Raw genomic sequence first — 23,827 nt, forward strand, 5'->3', positions numbered from 1 at the left:
AACAGGCACACAGAGGCGTGAAGGAGCGTAGGGAGACAGGCAAGCAGCGTGGACCTTGGAGCTAATCTTCCTTAGTCACTGAGTGTGGGTTACTCAGGTATACTCATCTGCTCCAGCAAAGCCGCCATTCCCCTTGAGCCAGGCACACCCACACCCTCCATAGGGTACAAGGCACAGACCAGCACCCCACTGTAGACTTTATGCAAATATATTTAGATCATACCTGGGCCCTATTTTCCTCAGAAGGATTATTCTACATTGGAGACAAAGCATGGCAGTATGGAAAGATACAAGCCAGGGGCTCTGTGGCTTCCTGTTCTGGGCTCCCTGCGCCGTTTACTTAATTCGTCTCCCTGAGTGTCTTGTCTGCATGATGAAAAGATTGGATTGTAGAGAGATCATTCTAAGAGTCTGTGTTTTCTGTCCACTGTCAGATTTCTGATTTGTCCATAATATATGGCTATGATCTATTTTTCAATCTACAGTAAATGTACTCTTTTTAAAAAAATTAGCCACATACTAAACAAAAATATCCACGCATGTGTGTATACCTATGGATATATATACACACACACATATATATGGTATATATGATAAATTTGAAATAGTTATAAACATAAGAAAGGTCTATCTGTGTGTCTCCAGCACTAAATATGCCTCTTGCTGACTCGTACATTATTAAAGCACCATGTGCTTTAATCTCTATTGGAGATTTGGGTTTCACTGGATTAAAGGGAGACCTCAGTCTCACCCAGGCATAAAATTCCTTGGAAAACCTACCTTCCAATGGAGGGTGGTCACAACAAATAAGAAGCGAAAGAGTAAGTGATGTGGTTCCTAATACCAGCTGCCATTTTGGTCAGAGTTTGGGGCTTTTAACTGAGCGCAGGCATCACTTTCTGGACTTTGTGGTTAAATTAAGGGACAAAAGAGTGTTTCAAGTCCCTCTGGCCCTCAGTCTCTCCCTTGATTCAGTCATCACCCCCAGCAAAGTGTCCCTTCCCTTCCGTTAAGCATGTACTCTCTGAAAATAAGGCAGGTTCTCTCTGTGCTAGATTAGAGGAAACGTAATGTCCAGACTCAAGAAGGTTGGCACACTCGAAAGTCTGCTGATAGGGAGTGTGCGAGTAAGTTAACAAGCATGCTGTCTTATGCCAGTGGGAATTTCAAGCCTGTCTCTTAAATCTTGAGCCAGACCTTAATGGTTAACCTCAGTCAGTTCCCTTTTAAGAAAGCTTGTTACGTTTGTAAACTTCAGTTAGTAAGAGTCCATTAGACTGGAAAGAGGATGACCACTGCCATCTTGAACCTGTGTGTTGTAGCTTACGGCATTCTCAGAACTTGTACACACACCCCCGAACAGCCTGGTGGGACAGGAGTTGTTATTGGCAAGCGAGCCAGAGCCAAAGGTAATGCAGCAAGAAATGCTGGTCATGAGATTTGACTGGTTCCATCCACAGGAAACCTGAAGCTCTTACTGAGTCACAAAGCTCCCACACAGTGGTCCAACTTTCAACTCAGGACTGCGACGATCATTGAGGCAACTCTGGACTTCATCGTTTTGCTATCACACCCGTGGGAGGGAGAGTGTGAGCGCATCCTGTCATGTTGTGGGTAGCGTGGGTGGTGTTCACATTTTGGCTGCACGCAAGGGATTCCCAAAATGTGGGTCACCAACTATCTGCATCAAAATCACTTGGGGTATCATTCCAGATACCCTGACTTTGTGTCCCTGGAGGCGGGCTTTGAGTCTGCATGTGCAGTGGTATTCCAGGTGATGCTTGCGATTCTGCTGTCTGTGGAGCAAGGGGATAAATGTGCTCGATGCATGTGAAGGGTCTGGCTTGTGTTACTGCTTCAACTCTGGGGGTGGGAAGGGTGTAATCTATTCCTTCCTTCTTCACCATTTTTGGGAGAACCCTTTACAAGTCTCTATCTGTTCCAGCTCATCTCAGATGGCGGGAGATGTGGAGATAGCATTAGGAAAGTAGTTTGACTTTCTTATAATCCTACAGTTCTGCTCTGGGCATCTTACTGTGGGGAGAAAGGTGATCCCTAGATCTGGTTCAACTGCAGCTGACTGCCTGGTGCATAGACTTCTCTTCTCCATGTAGTCAGAAGAGAACTGTCTGTTAATCTGTCTCTTCATTCATTCATCTATGCACTCATCCACCCACTCACTCACTCATCCACCCACCCATCCACCCACCCATCCATCCATCCATCCATCCTATATTAGTCTGGTTTCTCTAGAGGAACAGAACTAATAGGATATATATATATATATGTCTCCTGGCTGCACTGGCAGCTGATTAGATGGTGCCCACCCAGATTAAGGGTGGGTCTGCTTTTCCCAGCCCACTGAATCAAAAGTTAATCTCCTTTGGCAACACCTTCACAGACACACCCAGGGTCAATACTTTGCATCCTTCAATCCAATCAAGTTGACACTCAGTATTAACCATCACATATCCGTTGTTCCTAATGTGTGCTTGGGATGTAAGAAAAATGAGACATGGTCCTTGACCTTAAGGGGACTGAGTCCCCAGTTTAGACAGTAGCAGGTATATATAGGAATAAACAAAAGCAACAATTGACTTCATAGACATTTGAGATGGCAATGAATATGAGATGTTAAAAAAAAGGAACTGTCAAAATTATTTGACATTTCTTAGAAGGAAAATTTAAAAATCCATCTCAGGTAATACAGAGAAGCTTTTCAAGAAGGGCAAAAGACAAGTATCTTTTTATATTGTATAATTCGCCAAAGCACAGAGTTCTCTGAATTTAAGCACTTGTTTTTAGACATGTCTGTGAGTTATTCTGCAATTGATTCCTTGCTAGCCCATGAGTTAGCACCAAGGTAGTTGATAATTATAGACACTAGTGCATGAATGATTATCTGTAATCACTCCTGCAACTTATTCTGAGCGTTTAACTTTGACACAGGAATAGCAAACTACTATTGCAAGGTCAATTTTCAAGGAAAATTCTAAGGAAGAACATCTAAGAGCTGATTTTCAACTCTAGTCTCTGGTTCCAAAGTGGTGGATGGCCACTGAGTTCAAAGCAAACCCCATGTTCCTTCATAGGAAGTCTACTGTTTCAATATTCTCTAATGACAAGTTTCAATATTTCCTAAAGAAATAGCATGTATTTGCATTAAGATACCACCCAAGCATGCAGGGTTGAGTGACAGCCTTTTGTTAAATAACAATTCACAATTAAACAGATCAACTTCCATGTGTGTGGTTTGACTTCAGAGTGGTGCAGAAGGGAGAACTGCTGAATGAGGACCCTCTTGGGAACATCAGTGTAATTCCCATACTGTCCCTTTCTGTGATGATAAAAATGTTCTACATCTGTGGTGACTGAGCACTTGGCTAGTGCAACTGAGGCACTGAATCTTTAATGACATGTATTTTTCATTAACTTAAATTTGAATTTGGATAATCATGTGAAGCCACGGCAGCTCTGGCTAAGACATGGTGGAAAAGACTCGAAATGGCTTTTTCCTCTCTCCTTCTCTCCCCACGTCCGTCTTGCTTCCTGATTGCTCTGTCTCACCTTACCCTTTTGTCCTCTTACCTCCAGCTACTGGGTAAAATAAGAGGCCAATGAACACACTAAGGAAGGTGCCTCCTGAAAAGCTATGGAACAAGCAATTGCTGAGTGAGGAATAAATTTGAGGGTCGGGGAGTTGGATGGGGCTGGGGTGAAAAGCCATGAACCACAGTTCCTTTAGAAGTGACCCTCCCTCAAAATGTCCTGGTTTTCTCTGGGCTCTGGACTCCCAACGAGTGGGGACATAGAAGGGAGAACAAAACGTCTTTATTCCAGTCTTGTCCAGCAGTAGTGCTCAAAAGTATTTCATGATTAAATAAAGGATGTCAAATGTGACCCCCACTATGCCAACCTTCGGGGTTATCTACCTGCCTTATCTACCTCTCAGGGATATCAGAGACATTAAACAGCCAACACGTGAACTGGGTTACTAAGAAGTTGTTTACTGGCAGAAATAAGTATTGTGATGGAAGGTACTGTAGAGTATTGAAAAATTAAACACATTGAAAGAAACTTGTCCTATGACGGCTTAGCTGTAGCAGGCTGAATAGTTATAATATTACTAGGAAACATAATGCAACTTGTAACGGGGCAGACTGTGGGATTCGAGGCAATGCCAGTATCACTAAAATGTATTTTTTCTCCTTTAGATGCTGGAGGAGGCAGAGGTAGCTATCCAGTTTTTTTACCAGGCTTGGGTTTTTCGTTGCCTAATTGGGCCAACGCTGCACTTGGACTATCAGGCGCCCTGCTCCTGACGCTGACGTGCGCCCTCACGATTCGCTGCTGCTGCCGCCGCTGCTGCTCCTGCTGCTGCTGCCGCTGCTGTTGCTGCTGCAGAAGAAAAAGAGGTGACTTTTTTGTTCATTTAGATGTGTATATACTTTTGAACTTTTGGTATAAGCAGTTGAAGTTAACAAACTCATCAACTCTTCAAAAGATAAGTGAACAACATCACTTTCCCTCTATTAGAACGCTATTATAAAAAAGACAAAAGATGTAATCCCAGCACTTTGGGAGGCTGAGGAGGGTGGATCACGAGGTCAAGAGATCGAGACCATCCTGGTCAACATGGTGAAACCCCGTCTCTACTAAAAATACAAAAATTAGCTGGGCATGGTGGCGCGTGCCTGTAATCCCAGTTACTCAGGAGGCTGAGGCAGGAGAATTGCCTGAACCCAGGAGGCGGAGGTTGCGGTGAGCCGAGATCGCGCCATTGCACTCCAGCCTGGGTAACAAGAGTGAAACTTCGTCTCAAAAAAAAAAAAAAGACAAAAGATAGCAAGTGTTGGTGAAGACATGGTTGCACTGTTGGTGGGAGTGTAAATTGTGACAGCCCCTATGGAAACAGTATGGTGGCTCCTCAAAAAATTAAAATAGAACTATCATATAATCCAGCAATCCCACTACTGGGCTGTGTTCAAAAGAAATGACATCTTCATATTGAAGAGATGTCTGCATTCCCATGTTCATTACATCACTGTTCACAATAGCCAAGATATGGAATCAACCTGTATAGATCAGTAGATAAATAGATGAAGAAAATGTGGTATACAGACACAATGGACTAGTAGTCAGCCTTCAGAAAGAAGACAGTCCTGTCCTTTGCTGCACCCTAGAGGAACCTAAAGGACATTATTCTAACTGAAATAAACCAGACACAGAAAGACAAATATTGTATGATCTCGATTGTAGGTGGAATCTAAAGCAGCCAAGCTCATAGAAACAGAAGGTAGAATGGTGGTTACCAGGGAGTGGGAATGGGGGCTGGGGAGATGTTGGTCAAAGGGTACAAAGTTTCAATTAGACACGAAAAATAAATTCTGTAGATCTATTGTAGCATGAGGACTGTAATTAATTATAATGTATTGGGTACTTGAACATTGCTAAGAGAATAGATCTTATTCTCACCACAAAATAATGAATATGTGAGATGATAGATATATGAATTAGCTTGATTTAATCATTTCACAACGGGTACATAGCTCAAAATATCACACTGTACACTGTAAATACATATAATTGTTATTTGTCAGTGAGTTTTAATAAAGCTCAGATGAGACAACAATAGTAAAATAAAAACCAAAACAAAAGATGCATTGGCTTTAAGAGTTCTTCAAAGGGACGGCGGCAAATTCTTAGAGAAGAAAAGGACTTTTTTTTTTTGAGATGGAGTTTTGCTCTTGTTACCCAGGCTGGAGTGCAATGGCGCCATCTCGGCTCACCGCAACCTCCACCTCCTGGGTTCAGGCAATTCTCCTGCCTCAGCCTCCTGAGTTGCTGGGATTACAGGCACGCGCCACCACGCCCAGCTAATTTTTTGTATTTTTAGTAGAGACGGGGTTTCACCATGTTGACCAGGATGGTCTCGATCTCTTGACCTCGTGATCCAACCGCCTCGGCCTCCCAAAGTGCTGGGATTACAGGCGTGAGGAAAAGGACTTTTTTAAGGAAGAGGGTTGCTTCCTTGGGGCTTGATGCAACCCCTCAGGAAGACTCAGATCTTCATGCTCTTGAAAAGATGATTGAAGTAGCACCTTTCTCACCAAAGACACTGATTATTGGATTTTTGTGCTTATTTGTAAGGATATAGAACTATTACAGTGTCATTTAGATGCTATGGTTTTTTAGAATAATATCTACGTATCTGAGCACATTAAAAGGTTCCTATTTTGAAGAATTTTAAATCTCCCTTTGTAGGTGAATGTTGATAGAATGGTAGAAAGAAAAATAAGATCTTCTGTTAATAAAAAATAGTACTCATACAATTAATAAAAATAATTCCATATTTCTTTAGAACGAAGTTCTCTGAGATACTCCCACATTGTATGAAAGCAGTAGGCTTGCTTTGGGTTGGGATCAAGGGTGGGGTGGGCACATGAACACTGGATGGGCTTGTCGTAGAATTGGGCAGTTTGTGACTTCAGAGGCCTACGGACGCTTTATCATGAGAATGCTCCAGGACCTTCCGTGTGCTGAATGTGTGTATGTCCTTATATTTCTTCCTTTGGTTAAAAATGTCACGTACTCCTATTTGAACATTTTCTTCAGTTAGATTATTTTTCTTAAGATCAGAGTTTTGATGTTAACTTACATGTCAGTTGACCTACATTTTAAGTTTTATTAACACTAACTGCCACTCAATGTGTGTGTGTAACTTTGTGTGTGTGTGTGCGCGCGCGCGCCAGGCACTGTGCTAACTCTTTTACATGGAGTATCTCACTAAAATGCATGGTCTAGCCTTAACTTAGCTAATGGTCTAGTCTTAGCTCCTCTATGAATTTGGTTTGTGATTGGGCGATTCACTCTGTAGTACAACTTAAAATAATTTCAGACACGTGAATATTTTCTTATATTCCCTTCTTTCTTACATGAAAGGCAGTACACTACAGATATTCTTTTGCATATCAATCCATGTCAGTTCATTGAGATTCTCTTCCTTTCTTATTACAGTTGCGTGGTAATCCTATTGTAGATGTACCATGGTTTATTCGACCATTCTCCAATATGTAAGCATTTGGATCATTTTTGGTATTTTGCAATTATAAGCAATGTTGCAATGAATAATGTTGTGTATATTCATATTTATGGAAGTGTAGCTTTTGGGTAAAATCTCAGAAGTAGGATTGCTAGGTCAAAAGCTAAGTGTGTATGCCAAATTTCCCTCCAGAAAGTTGTACTATTTGCATGCTTACCAGCAACACATGAGAATTCCTGATTCCCCACAGCCTGGCCAACAGGGTGTCACCATACTGTTTAGGTTATGCCAATCTGGAAGATAAGTTAATAAGAAATGGTATCTCAGCATAGTTTTGATTTTATCTTACTATAAGGAGGTTGAACTACTATTCCATCTTTTTGTACGGTTGAGAACAGTTTTTATAACTTGTCTATGTGTTTTGCTCATTCTTTTCTCTCGCAGATTTTTGGGCTTTTTACTTCCTTTAGTTTTAAGAGTTTCTTTTTATGTTAGGACTGATGGCCCCCTTTATCTGCGTTTTGAGTCATAGGAAGTCTTTTGTTATATAGCAGTTTTTTTTTTCTGGTGCTTATATTTTATATGGTTTCATTTATTTGTCTTTAAAGGTTTCATTCATTCTCTGTGTGTATGTTGTATTAATCTAACTTTGTCTTCTTCCAAATGATGAAGCAGTTATCCCAGCAGCGTTGAGTGAAATCTCCGTCTTTGGCTCGGTGGTTTTATCATACACCGATTTCCATATGCACTTAGGTCCCTTTCTGGGCTCTCTATTCTGTTCCATTGGTCTGTTTGCCTATTCATGAACTTATACTGCACTGTTTTAATTATAGAAGCTTTACAGTATGTTTTAATGTCTCTTCGGGCAAGTCTGCCTTGTGGCTTTCCCTTTTAGTGGTCTCCTGGCTAGTTTTGCATGTTTATTGTTAAAACTTGTTTATTTTTTAAAATTGTGGCAAAATCTACATAACATAACAATTTCCATTTTAACCATTTTTGGGTATACAGTTCAGTAGCAATAAATACATTTAGACTTTTGTGCAACCATCACTACCATCCATCCACAGACCTAGGTTCATCTGGCAAAATAAACTCTGTATCTATCAAAGAATAACTCCCCATTCCTCCTTTCCCCCTGTCCCTGGCTACTTTCTACTTTCTATTTCTACTTTCTGCTACCATGATTCTACTTTCTATCTCTATAAATTTGACTACTCTAAGTATCTTATATAAGTGGAATAATGCAGTATTTGTCTTTATAAGTGGGATACAGAGTGATATTTTGATATGTGTATACAATGTATCAATGATCAAATCAGGGTAATTAGCATATCCATCATCTCAAACATTTATAATTTCTTTGTGTGGTGAACATTCAAAATCTCCTCTTCCAGACTTTTGAAAACACAATACCTTATAGTTAACAATAATTCACCTTACAGTGCTGCAGAACACTGAAACTTTTCCTCCTATCTAGCTGTAACTTTGTGTTCATTAACCAAGCTGTTAATGAACATATGATTCCACCATGAAACAGATGAGCCCTGGAAAGCATTGTGCTAAGTGAAATAAATCAGGCAAAAAAAAATTTTTTTTGAGCACATTGAAGCGTAGATTATAATTGTGGGGATCAGAGGCTGAGAAGGGGAGATAACATCTGATTCCAACAATTACAATCTCTGCTTCAATGTGTTCAAACTTTTTTTAGCTCCCACATGTGAGTGAGAACATGTAGTATTTATCTTTCCGTGCCTGACTTATTTCACTTAACGCAATGCCCTCCAGGCTCATCCATGTTGCTGTGAATGACATGATTTCATTCTGTTTTATGGTGGGCTAGTATTCCATTGTGTACATGCGCCACATTTTCTTTATCCACTCATCTGTGAATAGACATTTAATTGATTGCATATCTGAGCTATTGTGAATAGTGCTGCAATAAACATGGGTGTGCAGATGTCTCTTTGACATACTGATTTCAATTCTTTGGGATACCCAGATTGCCAGATTGTATGATAGCTCTAATTTTAGTTTTTTTTTTTTTAAACCTTCATACTGTTTTCCACAATGACTGTACTAATTTACATTCCGACCAGCAGAATATAAGAGTTTGCATTTCTGTGCATTCTCATAAGCATTTTTATTTTTTGTCTTTTTGATAATAGCCATTCTAACTAGGGTGAGATGATATCTCATTGTGTTTTTGATTTGCATTTCCCTGATAATTAGTGATGTTGAACATTTTTTTCACATATCTGTTGATCATTTACATGTCTAAGAAGACATTTAAATTGAGAAATGTCTGTTCAACTTATTTGCTCATTTTAAAATTGGATTTGTTGTTGTTCTTGCTGCTGTTGAGATGTCTGAGTTCCTTGTATAGTCTGGATATTAATCCCCTATTGGATGAATAGTTTGCAAATATTTCCTCCCGTTCTATAGGTTATATTTTCACTGTTGATTGTTTCTTTTGCTGTGCAGAAGCTTTTCAGTTTAATTTAGTTCCATTTATCTATTTTTCTTTTTGTTGCCTGTGATTTTGAAGACTTAGCCATAAAATCTTTGTCTAGGTCAGTGTCCTGAAGGATCTGTCCTATGTTTCCTTCTAGCAGTTTTGTAGTTTGGTGTCTTATATTTAATTCTTTAAGTTTGAGTTTGTTTTGTATCCACTGCGAGTTTATTTTTCTATATGGTAAGAGATGGGGTCTAATTTCATTTTTCTGTGTATGGATATCCAGTTTTCTCAGCACCATATATTGAAGAGGCAGCCTTTCCCCGATGTATGTTCTTGGCAACTTTGTAAAAAATCAGGTGGCTGTAAATACGTGGATTTATTTCTAGGTTCTCAATTCTGTTCCATCTGTGATATACCTTTATTCTCTGGGAAGCAGAAATTGAAAGGCAGTAAACTCCTGTTGGACCTAAATTCGATGGGAAATTGTTTTTACCTGGGAATTATTCCATGTGCCATACATGGGTTAGTCAAAAGGAAGACACTGGATTTTAAAGGAAAACTACTAAATGACTTAGATTTTAATAGAGATGTTACAACAGATTGCTCTGAACCTTCAGATCATTATTTCCAACATGAGCTATGTGGAGTAGCTGGAGAAATTCTGGTTGTTTGTACATCCTGGTCCCCTTCAGCTTTTGTCTGTTTTATTCTAGTCTCATAAGAAGACTAACTAGGTTGTCGGCCTACACGAGATATGTTGTAATAATTAAATAAATTAATATATTAAAAGTTTCGTGATCCATCTTAGATTTAATATTTTCTTTAAGACTGGGGTTGGTGGCTCACACCTGTAATCCCAGCACTTTGAGAGGCCGGGGCAGGCGGATCACCTGATGTCGGGAGTTCAAGGTCAGCGTGATCAATGTGGAGAAACCCCGTCTCTACTAAAAATACAAAAAAATCAGCCGGGTGTGGTGGTGCATGCCTGTAATCCCAGCTACTTGGGAGGCTGAGGCAGGAGAATTGCTTGAACCTGGGAGGCAGAGAGAATTGCTTAAACCTGGGAGGCAGAGAAAATTGCTTGAACCTGGGTTGTGGTGAGCTGAGATCACGCCATTGCACTCCAGCCTGGGCAACAAGAGCGAAACTTCGTCTCAAAAACTAAAAAGAAAAAAACCATTTTCTTTAACTTTGAGATGAAAAGCCCATATATGAATGAACTGTACCCCGTCTCCGCCCACCCCATTCACGGTAAGTCCAGATAAGGCTATGAACAGGGCTGCCAAAGCCTGCTTACAGTGCCCACCTTCCCCACCAGGTGTGATTCACAGTGGAAATTATACTATACCTTCACGTAAGTGTGAAAGATGAGTAAAGGTCTGGATTTCTCCATGATGATGATTTCAATGCTTAAAAAATACTAAACATCAAAATTTTTCAAAAAGTATTTTCTGGTTCTCTGCTACTACCCAGAGATTTCTCAGGAAGCTGCCTGGTTAACTGACCACCCGGGAATGGCTGAGGTTCTACTTACCCTGGCCTGGGGGCTTTGGGATGGCAGCATTCTAGAGGGACCCCAGGCTCGTTTCTTATAAATTGTCCTTACACTGGGGACATTGGAGGCTTTCCCCTGTTGCTGGAGGGCATTTACCTATTACCTGATAGTCTCTTTCCTGCAATCCAGATAGAGTTGTTTCAGTTTGGGATGTAAATTGGCAGCTGTTATTAGAACTGAACACAAGTGTGAACGTTATCTAAAAACTAAGGAAAATTAGTGTTTAAAAAATCTTAGTCAAGTCTGATATATAGAAGACCTGGACAAAAAAGATCACAGGCTTTTGGGACAAAAGTTTGGAGACTTGACTTGTGGCTTTTTACTCCCCATCTTCAAATCCTAGATTCCTTCTGGTCAGTCCATGATTGACTAAATCCATTGACTGAAAATATTAGCAATTTAATGACAGTGTTTTTTTTTTTTTGGTGGGGGTGGGGGCACAACTGTATGAATTGATACCTTTGGTATCTATTGATTGAAAACGTATCTTTGAATTAAAGAAACACGGTAATATTAATATAATAGTGTCTAGTCTGTTAAAAATATAATATCAGTAACCCCTACTTTTGAGTTATTGTAACAGTTAAATGAGCTAGTACTTTGTACAGAGCCTGCGTGGTGCTGGCACACAGTAAGAACTAAATGAAGAGCAGCAATGATTGGTAACACAGAACATCTCTTTTTGGTAAATGGAGTCTTTATAATCTCACTAATCAAATTCAATATGCACGAAGTAATAAGTAAATAACCTCTAAGTGCCTGAAATATAGTAAGTACTGTATAGTCTATATTTCAGGTAGATAGAAGTTATTTATTTTTCTGGTAGTTAACAGTGAATTCTACTTTCCTCTGCCTAGAAGTCACTTGATAATTTGGTGTGGGAAAACTTAATAATATCCTTTGGGTCACAAATACTAATGTTAGGTCTGTTAAAATAAGGGAGCCTATACAAATTAATGAGACTCAATTTTTAGAATAAGTATCCTGATTCTTCTAATGTAATTTTGTTCTTTTTTGCAGGAATTCGTATTCAATTTCAAAGAAGGTAAGTTTGAATCCACAGCTATTTTCTGAAAACAAAACAAAAAAACTGAACAACAACAATAAGAAGAATACATACACACAGCTGAGGGCTTTTCGGATTTATGTTATTTAAAAACACGTATGCCAATCACAGACTCATAGTGCAACATTAATTGTGGAGTGAAACAGGCGGGTTGCCACTGCCTACCTTTAACTTGCTCTGGTTCGCTTAGGGAAATGGAGATTTTCTTAGTGTCTGGCATTTGCAGCTCTTTCCACAAGAGGACACTGTGCACCAGGACTATCATCCTGCCTGCTTTGGGCAGAGGCCGGGGCCACCAGCAGAGGTCCTGCTGGGATTTGTCGGGGAGTGGAGAGCAGTGAGCCAAGCCGGCTGCCTGCAAGGCACTTAAACTGTCCAGGCAGACAAATTAGGCAGTGTTTGGTGCTCATTCAGCCAAGGCGAGTGGACAGGACTGAAAAATTCCTTTCATCCCCAGGCTGCCCAGCAGTAGCTGCAAGCACTTTTAAGGTAACTATGTCAAGGACTTAAGTAGCCAGTAACCCTTTTAAATGTCTGCAATATTAACACAGCCATATGTGCACCAACGGGATGGTTTTTTAGACAGCCGTTGTTTGCTGTGGGTAATATAACAACACATGTAGTTATCGGTATTTTATTAGCATATTTACATTTTGAAGTGCTGAGATTCTACAATACGCTTTGGCTACATTCTGTGAATGAATGTGCACGGTCACCCTGTGGCACACTCTATCCGTTCTCCCTCTGACCCCAGCCGTGGTGAAGGTTGGAGAGAGAATTCCACAAAGCAGCAATCTGAAAATATTCCGCCTTTGAGGCCTGACCTACGGCAAGGAAAGAGGAAGAAAAATGGGCCCTGATAATTATTCTGGCATTTTTCTCGATTGCTACTACTGGCAGAAAGGAAGCCTGCACTCTTGGTTCACTGTTGTTGACTGTGCCAACATCTTCCATTTCTGTTCTCTGGGGTCTTAGGTGATTTGAAAGCACAGTAAAGTGAGCAATAGCTACGTAGGATAATGGGTAGAGAATAACAACAACTACAGAATAATGACACTGGGAGCATGAGAATAGCTGGTATATCTTGAGTGCCTAATGTACACGCCAGCTACTCACTGCTCCACGCTTTGTAGGGATTTTTTTTGTCAGAATGTGAACTGGGCGGACTTGCCTCAGGCTTTGGGCCCTTCATCTCTATGCAGCCCTTGAACTTAGGCCAGACTGCGTTAGGCCCCAGAGGGACAATGGGGGTTGCCCACTGGATAATCCAATCCCACTTGCTTTCCTCTTTCATGATGTCCGTGGTGCTAGCTCCAGCTGCTCAAGGACTTCTTTTGCATTGAAATAAATAAGTTATATATATGTGTGTATTTGTGTATATATACACATATTATATATATACATATACATATATACATATGTGTGTATTTTGTGTATATATACACATAGTTGTATGTTATAGAAAAAAATCAATGCATGCTTATTTTAGAAAAAAAAATATAATGATAGGTTAAAAAACTCACCCACACTGCTATAGTTCTGAAGTAATTATTGTTAACTAATTGTGTATGTATCTACATGCTCAAGTGTTCATATATATACTCAAACATGTGCACACAAAGCATTTTGTGAAATTTAAATCATAGTAAACATTATTTCATAGCTTGCTTTTTTCACTTGCACATTCTGAAGATTATTTCTGTTAACAAATACTTGCCCAGAGCATTTTTGTCTTATTTGTTTGATCGTTTTAGATAGAACTATATTATAAGTATGGAGAAGTGCACAAGTTACAGGTGTGTAGGTTAATCAGGTTTCACAAAAAGCACGAATGCCTGGGCTTGATGGCTGAAATTCACAGCCAGAACATCCTCAGCATCCCCAAAGCCCTCTAGACCCTCATCAAATTGCTGCCTACCCCTCCTCCCCAAAGGTGACATTCTTCTGACATCTTGTGCACTTCCCCAGAGAGCAGGTGCATATTAACTGTCTATCGGTGGTATCATTTTGTGTATAGTCACTTACGTCTGCCTTCTTGAGCCTCTCACTCTGAGACTGATCCATACTGTGGCACGTGGGTGTCAGTGGTTTATTATTATGTAATAATATTACATTTGAGGCACATATGGAATTTATTTTTACCTTTTGCTTTAAATGGGTGTTTGAATAGTTTTCAGGTTGGGACCAATACAAACACTAGTGCTCTGGCCAGGCGCAGTGGCTCACTCCTGTATTCCCAGCACTTTGGGAGGCCGAGGCGGGTGGATCCCTTGAGCCCAGGAGCTTGAGACCAGCCTGGTCAACATGCAAAAGCCCCATCTCCACAAAAAGTACAAAATTAGCCAGGCATGATGGCGCTTGCCTGTAGTCCCAGCTACTCAGGAGGCTGATGTGGGAGGATCGCTTGAGCCCAGGAGGCAGAGGTTACAGTGAGCCAAGATCACACCATTGTACTCCAGCCTGGGCGACAGAATGAGACCTCGTCACAAAGAAACAACAACAACGAAACAGGAACTACTCTGAGCATTCTCGTAGGCATCTTTTGGTGAACATAAGTACTCATTTCTCTGGTTCTGTGGGGAAATATAGTCGGCCCTCTGTATCTGCAGATTCCACATTCATTGATTCGGCCCTCTGTATCTGCAGATTACACATTCACTGATTCAACCAACTATGGGTCAAAAATATTTGAAAAAAATACAACAGTAAAAAAAATACAAAATAAAGAAGCAGTACAGTAGAACAACTATTTGCAGAGCATTTACATTGTATTAGGTATTATAAATAATCTAGAGATGATTTAAAGTATATGGGAGGATGCACGTAGGTTATATGCTTACGCAAATACAACACCATTTTATATCACAGACTTGAACATTCCCAAATTTTGGTATCTGCAGGGGTCCTGGAATCAATCCCTAACAAATACCAAGGGAGACTCTATCTAGTCCCAAAAGCTGGGCAAGAAGGTAGCATATGTTCAGCTTTAGACGGTACCACATTTTTCCAGAGAAGGTGTACCAGCTTATGCTCCCACCAGCAGTGCGTGAGCGCGCTCATATGTAATAATTTTGACAGGCGGCATGGAATTCCATTTTAGAGAACTATTATCGTTTATTTTACTGGCCCCTCTGCTTAGGCATTTGGTTGTTTGCACTTTGCCTTTATAAATAGCTCACGAATCAGCATTCTTTCAAGTACATATTTGCACATATCCTTAATTGTTTCCCTAGCGTACATCCTTAGAGGTCAAGTATGACTATTTTGAATTCTTTGGCTATCCATTGCCAGACTTCCTTCCAGCCTCCAAACCCTAGGAGGCTGCACCAACCTTTGCTTTATTTCAGGAGTTGGCACAATTTTTACATAAAGGGCCACCTAGTAAATATTTTTAGTTTTGCCAGCCATATGGTCTCTGTCACAAGGACTCAACTCTGCTGTGACAACATGACTGTGGCTACTTGTTTAGGTAGCCATGGACAATATGTGAGCTGACTGGTGTGGCCGTGTTCCAGTGAAACTTTATTTACAAAAACGGGGTGGGTCAGATTTGGCCTGTGGGTCCTAAGTTTGCTGACTGTTGCTTTATTTGGTGAATGGTTTCTGAGAGTTGAGCACCAACTGGGGAGTGGGGTCCATGGGCCATGACGAACTTTCATCTCTCCCTATAATGGGAACATGTGAATAGGCAGGTGTCTATACCTGCCACACAGAAGCCAGCGACAGAGCTGTAGGCTTCCTGTGTTAAGTTCAATGTGTAAACATACTCTTGAGTGTAACCATGTGAACTACATAGGTATCCATTGCCAATTAACACTTGGCAATGTTAATGTCAACGACTAACATGAACATAAAATGGTCTAATTGTAGGAAATCTGAAAAAGAGAAGGAAAAAAAAGAAACCGAGACAAAAAGTGGAAATGAAAACCCTAACTACAGTTCAGATGAACCAAAGACCACAGGTGAGTAGACGTGAGGGGTGGTAGAAAGACCTGGAAAAGGGGGAGCTGGAAGAAGGGCTGGCTTGCTAGATGCCAGCTGCACAGGGAGGATCACTTAGCAATGGTGATTAATATTTTTTGGATACATTTTAGAAGAAGAAATTCTAGAACGAGGAATATTCTAGGAGTAGGTTAACACTAAAAACCCACCTATTTGTCTAATGCTTAAAATAAAGTGAGGAAGAACCCTGAAAGCTTTAAATTTTTTTCCCATGCTTTCTTTTTTGTTTAAACCCCTCTACATTAAAATATGTCGGGGGTAACTTCCTCCCAAGTTCAACTAGAGTCAAGTAAGAAATCTGTTCCCCCGGAATGTAACAGGGTGTTGGGGAATGCTGGAAAACTAGACCCACTTTTGGAGAGTCTTTCTGTAGTATCTCATTTTCTTGCCATGAGACAATACAGAATGGCAATGGGGTGGGGGCCCCTCTAAGACAAACATCACCAGGAAGCAGCAGCACTCGAAATTTGAAAGACGACGAGAGGGGAAGGCTGAGCACACCCTCCTCTGCAGGATGAGATGACACTTGCCCTCACAGGCTGCCACGAAAACCAAATTCCATGGGAAGGTTTTTAGCCAATCAGTTCTTGCTGAGCGGGCTACACACCTTCTTTTTCCACTAAAATTGGGACTCTACTTTTGGCAGCCCCATTTTTTTTTATTTTACCACGGCTGCCTCCCATATATATTCCAGATTGCATCTTTCAGATTTAAAAAAATTCCAGAGAGCATGGACTATTTCCTTTGATAATCTGACCACAGCTTCCTGCAGTTTCCTGTTAGTAAATATTTATTCATTAGTATTTTGAGCAATTAATTATCTCGATGAAAATCACAGCCCAAATCGAACATCTCTGTCTCTTTTATCTCCATTTGTCTGGCATTTATTGTCCTTGATCAGCTACTGAAGCTTTAGATCATTTTGTCTCTGGGTGAAACTAATGTGTCGAGAAACAAATTGATTTTGAGTTAGTTCTCCATATTTTTATTTCTTTGAAAAAATAAAGTTCTAAAGGTATGTGATCTCAAGGGGACTTAAAAAAAATGTTCGTAGTGAAAGATTATGCCAGGGGTACTACTTAAAAGCAAATATGTTTCTTTATCAATCAAAATCATTAGACCACTTGGTTTTTGCCACTTAATACCCTAAAATTGTTCTTCTGTTGCAGAAACTGATTCTCTCCCTCTTAAATCCTGTGAATCCAGCGATCCTGGACAAAGAAGCAGTAGCTGTGGCCCTCCTCAACAGGTGATTTAGACCATTTCCCCACCTTTTGGAGTTTTTTTTGCCATTTAAAAATTCTTATCCTGTGGTGAGTGATTATAAAACGGTGCACGTTGCATATTCATGATGGTGGCACGTGGCTTTTCCTCCCCTTCACATCAATTGGTCAGCGTGGAGAAACGGGGCTGAGACATGGACCGTTTCTTGCTCTCAGTAGCAGTGGCTCCAGGATCAAGGCTGGTTCTGGGGAACAGCTCTGTGTTCACGTTTTGGGAGGATGTGATTTGATTTGGGACATACCCGCCTGAGTTGGCATAAGAGTGAGCAGCATATACAAAGTCCCGTTTATTCTCTTCAAGCCACCTTCTCCCAGGACTCAAGTCCATCTTGGTCTCCTGGTTACCCTACTCCCACGTGGTACTCATCTGTACTTGGACCCTTGGGGTCTTTGGGCTCATAGAAGGATGTACTGGGTTTGAGGATCAGGACAGGGAAAATGTGATTTGCTCTGCATGCAAGTTCTATGCTGGTAAGCTTGAGGGCTGAAAAAATCCTGTTGGAGTTAGAAGTTTAGGGGAGAGAGGATGAGTCCTTGATGATGGCCAGAACTGCTAAGAGGCTGGAGGTGCCATTGACTTAGATAAGGTATGTTATGGGTGGAGCAGATTGGGGGGAAGCTCAGACGTCTAATTTGGAGCTTGTAGATTCTGAGGCCTCTATTAGATGTCCACATGGAGATGCTGAATGTGTTGTTAAATTCACCAGTCTGCAGTTCCAGGGAGAGATACTAGCTGTAGATACTGGTTGGCTACTTGGCAATGTTTTGATGGGAGCGTCTTTTCACATGATGCTTCACTTAAAGAAAACAGTCAACTGGCAGCCCTGAGGACTTAGTATGTTAATTTGCTGGTGTGGAGTCAACATTGGTTATTGTACATGAGTGAATTAGAGTTCGTTTTATATCCCAAATAATAAATTAGGTAGAATATTTATAATCAACACCCTTTTCTGACCTGCACAAATGCAACTGCGAACAAGAAGTATTTCAAGGCGATTCTGTGATTGTGTCCCTAACAAGTAGAGATGTTATCTTCTTTTACCTTTTGGAAAAGGCACACTTGCAGACTGGGTTTCAGATAGCACACTGGGCCAGGTGGGTTGGATTTGTTCTGCTAGGAGCTGCTTTACCTGAGGGGACGGTGCCCAGCAGGTACCTGTGCAGCCTCTGATGATTCTTTCTTGGCACAGGTATTTACCTGAGTTTCCAGGCAGCTCTGGGCAATAACATTCCTCCCTGATATTGGGACTCAGCTCAGTAACATACATCTTGCCAGTGATGTGTGTTTTTCAGGCCTGTAGGGAGGAAGGAAGCTCTGATTGATGCTCAGTCATGTACTGGAAAAACCTAAGTGATACTATTAATATTAGTGTCAACACAGGTAGCCAGACAATAAGACATATGAGGGGTCTGGGGCATAAAGGAAGCTGTGCCCAAGTAACAAATTGTTAGCTCCTGGTACAAGTTTCAATGACTTTCCTCAGGCTGGATGTCAGAAAAATGGAGAGGTAATGTTTTTTCCATCGGGCTGCTCTCTTTGGCACATACATCTTTTGATGCATTTAATTTGGAGCTGGAAGGGATGATGATGCAACAGGTTTGCTTCAGATGGACCAGCCTCTGAGTAAGAGGTGGCTGTGGAAGGGAGTAATTGCTGGGCTGTGAGCGATGTTGCATGTCAAGTCTTCCATGACTGGGCCTGAGTGGGCGTTGCAAGCTAGAGAAGGGGCATGGCTGGCCGAGGGGCTCTCTCCCACCCCAGCTCCAAGCACGGACACCCAAGAGCACATTTAAGCCAACCATGATTTCCACAGCCCTTCTGTGGTTATCTTTGTCTATCAAGTGTGTTTCTATCAGACAAACCAAAGTGTTCAGCTATGGGGTTGTGGGGAGGGTATATGTTGGGAGGAGATTCAGAATAGGTCATGCCATATCACTCTGTATGAGATACATCTAGCATGAATGAGGAGGAAGGGGAATGCTAGGTGCATTTGGATACCCGAGTGGAGAATGACGTTTCGGAGCTCGGAGTGGATGCTTCTTGATGCTCGTAGCGTTTTTTTGAACATACACAGGGAGAGAAACTTAAGAGGTTTCTGCTACTGAAACATGTACCCAGCTAAATAATCTATTGGTGGAAAAAGAACAGTGACTCTCGAGGTGCTGAGCCCTGGGGACTGGTAACATATATTCCCGTTTCTTATTTCCTGAAAGGTTTGTTGTCTTCTAGGGGAGCTGGGCACCTCATCAGAGAGCAGGCAGACCCTTAAGAAACAAATCAGGACTCTAGGAAGATGAATTATCTTGGCCTGGGCTAGAAACTAGTGAGGCTTATTAGATAACTGGCTCTTTCTACTCATAGTGTGCCTGAGTAACAAATCATTAGCTCCTGCTACAAGTTCCAGTGACTTTCCTCCGGCTGGGTGTCAGGAAAATGGAAAGGTAATGCTTTTTTCCATCTAGGACAAAGGATTTAGGACATTTAGGATTTAGGACAAAATCCTAAACAAGAGGTCTATCTTTGATTATGACCAAGGAGGGACTTTGCAGTCATGGGCCCAGACACTGCCTCCAGGTTGCCCATTTGGAGAACCTGGATGCAGGATTACCACGGGCCATGTTTCCTGGGAAGCACTTAGAGAAGGAATGTGCAAAATGGGCCACAGTGGAAAGGCTGGGCCTGGCACACGATAGTTCCCTTCCATTTCCTTGGTCCAAAGAAGACATAGACCTTGTGGTCAACTGGCCACTTGAGAGCTGCCAGAACGGCCAAGCCACAGCTTGTAGGAGCAGTCGAGGTGACCTTGGCACAGAGGTTCTTTTTAAGACTTTCCCAGAAGAGACCCTTCAGCCCTGCCAGGTCTGTGTCACCAGGTTCGTGCTGTGTAGGCTGATGAGGAGCTCTGAGGAGCTTTTTTTTTTTTTTTTTTTAGCTTCTTTATCTTTTTTGAAGTCACTGATAGAATATCACGGAGAACAGGACAGAGCACAAAGACAGAATCCCAAGGCATGTTGTAGATTAGCCTGGTCACCAATCAACATTCTCGCTGCGTAGCACAGTGTTTCAACTGCTTACGACTTTCTTCAAGTTTATTATCTTCTCTCTGCAACTGCGGCTCTCAGACAGAAATCCAGTTCTCCAGAGACTTCCGCTTCCTGTTCTGTCCTTGAGAATGTCTTCACTGTTCTGAATTCCTTGGTCCAAGGTGTGAAGACAATGCAACGTGTGCCTTCTTTTCTCAAAACCATTCTCCATTCTGCAATAAGCCTTGTTCCCTGGAGGGCCTAGGAGAGGCAGCTGAGAGCTATTCAGAGCCCCGTCTCAGTTTTCCTTTCATCCCCCGCTCCGCAGGCCTCAGTATGGCTCCAATTTGTCAGTCTCCTGCACTGCTGCCGGATGTTCTGCGCACACAGGCCTCTCAGGTCCAGAGCTGGTGCCCAGCAGGGCTCCTGTATGAGAAGCTGGCTTGTTAGAGTTCAGGATTGTTGACTACAGATTGCGCTATTTTGCAGAAACCCCGCATGAAACTCAGGTCCTGAAAAGCCTGTAGATTAGACTAAAAGATCTCAAGCTGGGAGCCAGCCCGAAGCAAACGCTTTTCCGATCGTGGTTGCTGAAGAGCTAGTTGGGTCAGATAAATGGCCTGTCCGTGGAGACACGGCACACACAACGGCAACTAAAGCTGCTGCTTTGTGTTCATAGATCGCAGAGCAGGATAGTCTTGGTTTTGTGAACAGGACGGCAACGGCTGATCACAGACACTCACTCTCTGTTCATGCTGCATTCTCTGCTGAAACTAGTGATCTGTCTACACTCAGCATTTTCAGGAGGTCTTACCTGACGGTTGACTGTTGACTACACACAAGCTAGTCCAGCATTTCTAGGTGCTCAATAAACAGTTACTCATTAGAGTGGAGAATACCTTCCATGCCCAGCATTACGCTGTCACAAGCAAGATGCTATAAGGTACATGGATGTTCAGATAAACAAAGTTCCTTTGCTGTTTTTTTTTTTAGATGGAGTTTTGCACTGTCGCCCAAGCTAGAGTGCACTGGCAGTGGGGCGATCTCAGCTCACTGCAAACTCCGCCTCCCGGGTTCAAGTGATTCTCGTGCCTCAGCCTCCCGAGTAGCTGGGATTATAGGCACCTGCCAGAATGCCCAGCTAATTTTTGTATTTTTAATAGAGATGGGGTTTCACCATATGGGCCAGGCTGATCTCAAACTCTTGACCTCAGATGATCTACCCACCTCAGCCTCCCAAAGTGCTGAGATTACCGGCATGAGCCACCGTGCCTGGCCTTTTAAAAAAAAGTTTGAGGCATGGTCTTTGTTGCCCAGGATGGAGTGCAGTGGCACGATCATAACTCACTGTAACCTCATATTCCTGGGGCTCAAGGGATCCTCCTGCCCTAGCTTTCCAAAGTGCTAGGACTACAGGCACTCGCTGCCATGCCTGGCTAATTTTATTTATTTATTTATTTATTTTTGTAGGGATCGTTGAGGGGGTGTCATATATTTGCCCAGGGCGTTCTTAAACTCTTGGCCTAAGCGATCCTCCACAATGGCCTGCCAGAGCACTGGGATTATGGGCATGAGCCACTGCACCTGACCCCGACTTCCTTTGCTCTTAATCCCAATCAGCTGTGACAAAAATATGGTTAGATCACTACAGATGAATGTTCAACCTAAAAATAACATCATGTTTTGGGTCATTGAGAAAAGTTAAATAATTTAATATCAAACTACCATTCCACTCCTTTGTGATATGGGCACTTTGGTTTTCTTCGGGGGCCCATTGCTTAAATATACCCCCAGGATGGGGAAATCTGACATGCCAGGGTTGGCCCACAGAATTCACTGATGAGGCCCTTGGGAAGTCCAGATTCACGGTCCTTACCTCTAGACATCAGGACTCAGAGTGTTGAGGAGGTGTTTAAGCAGCTCTGCTTTTTAGGACAACTTGATGTGGCTAGGCTTAAGAGTTATTGATTACCTTACAGGAAGAGGGGAATCAGGAGTTTTGGAAAGGAAAGAGTGGCAGGTCCCCAAGCAGCAGTCTGCCTCCTTCCTAACTTTACCCTGCCCGACGGGTACTCAGCAATTCCGCTTTCTCAGCATCCTGAGGCCTTCATACTAGCCTGTGCTTACCCACCTGGAGGGGGCTCTACTGGGGTTGATGGTGCTGATGCTCTTGCTCCCTCTGCTGGGAGTCAGCTGTACTTCCGTGAGGAGAGGAGTGTCTGGACCCTGGGTCCAGAGTCTAGGATGGCACCCAGCGCAGGTGGTGTACGGCGTTAGGAGGAGCAGCAGGTTTCCAGGTTACTTGTGCCCCCACCTTCAATGTCACAACGCTCCATCTCTCCTTCCTGAGTGGTACACATCTGTGTCTATATCTCAAGCTTCTGTGGGTCTCTGCATTCGGCATCTTTGTGGTGAATCCCTCAGCTCAACTCAGCTCAACTTAATAACATCCAACAGTTACTAAAACAGAAAACTAGAACTTTAATATTTTAGGAAAGGGCAGAGAACCCCATTTATTGCTGCCCCAGCCTCCCACAGCTCCTGCCCCTTTGGCATCCTTTCGGTTAAGGTCCAGCATGCCACAGGTACACACTGCCGTGGAGACCAGCAAAGATGAGACGCAGTGGTGAAACCTTTTTTCAAACCCTTAGTTATCTCCCAATGTTTTCAGTGCTGGGAGTCCTTAGAAAACTTCAGAAGGGTGGAGGCATGTCTCAGGAGCAGTGTCATGGGGGGACAGGCTAGGGCTGGAGTTTTGACCCAGCAAAGGCCAAACACTGTGGCCGGGAGCTATGGGGACAATGGCGGATAGGCCGGTTCCTCAGGAGGATGCTGGGTTGTAGACAATGGAAAGTGGCACCAGTTCCTAGACCTCTTGGTCCCCAGGCTGCCTGGAGCTCCCTCTTCTGCTCATCTCCATCTCTAAGCCCCCTCTCCTGCCAAGTTCTTCCCTGAATATGGGACTTTCTGATCAAGAAACGGGACAGTCCTAGTTCCTGCCACCACCTGGCAGAAATGGTGGATGTATTTCCTGAATTCTCTATTCCAGTTTTCCCAAAGAATGCTTGCTGAGTGTGGAGGTGCGCCCAGCGCCTATAAATACCTCTGCCTGGGTACCCTGCCGGCATAGCAGCAGCTCTCAGTACAGCCCTGTGCCGGGGGCACACTGGGTTCTTGTTAAAATGCACACTCTTGGGCCTCCGCCAGACTTTCTGGATCAGAATGTCTGGGAGAGAGGGCCAAAGAATCAGTATTTTTATCACATTCTCCAGGTGATCTGCTTTGAGGAATTTTCTTTTTGTCCCAGTGTGAAAACACCACAGACATGTATAGCGTTGTTTCTAAGGGAGTGCGTTCCCTGACTCCTAGAAGTCTTCCTACAACTGTGCATTTAGAATTA

At 42.4% G+C, this 23,827-nt stretch overlaps 1 protein-coding gene across 1 annotated transcript in view; it reads left to right on the plus strand.

The window, feature by feature from the left end:
- IGSF5 (immunoglobulin superfamily member 5) overlaps positions 1-23,827 on the plus strand; it is a 103,573-nt gene that overhangs the window by 77,172 nt on the left and 2,574 nt on the right. The window contains exons 8-11 of the mRNA XM_021669439.2: positions 4,215-4,415; positions 12,073-12,097; positions 15,989-16,080; positions 17,290-17,369. Coding sequence (XP_021525114.2) covers positions 4,215-4,415; positions 12,073-12,097; positions 15,989-16,080; positions 17,290-17,369 — 398 coding nt within the window. The remainder of the gene's footprint in view (positions 1-4,214; positions 4,416-12,072; positions 12,098-15,988; positions 16,081-17,289; positions 17,370-23,827) is intronic.

The sequence above is a fragment of the Aotus nancymaae genome, unplaced genomic scaffold, assembly GCF_030222135.1.
Source record: "Aotus nancymaae isolate 86718 unplaced genomic scaffold, 86718_ANA_hifiasm-v0.15.2.pri h1tg000022l_1, whole genome shotgun sequence".
Classification (NCBI taxonomy): domain Eukaryota; kingdom Metazoa; phylum Chordata; class Mammalia; order Primates; family Aotidae; genus Aotus; species Aotus nancymaae.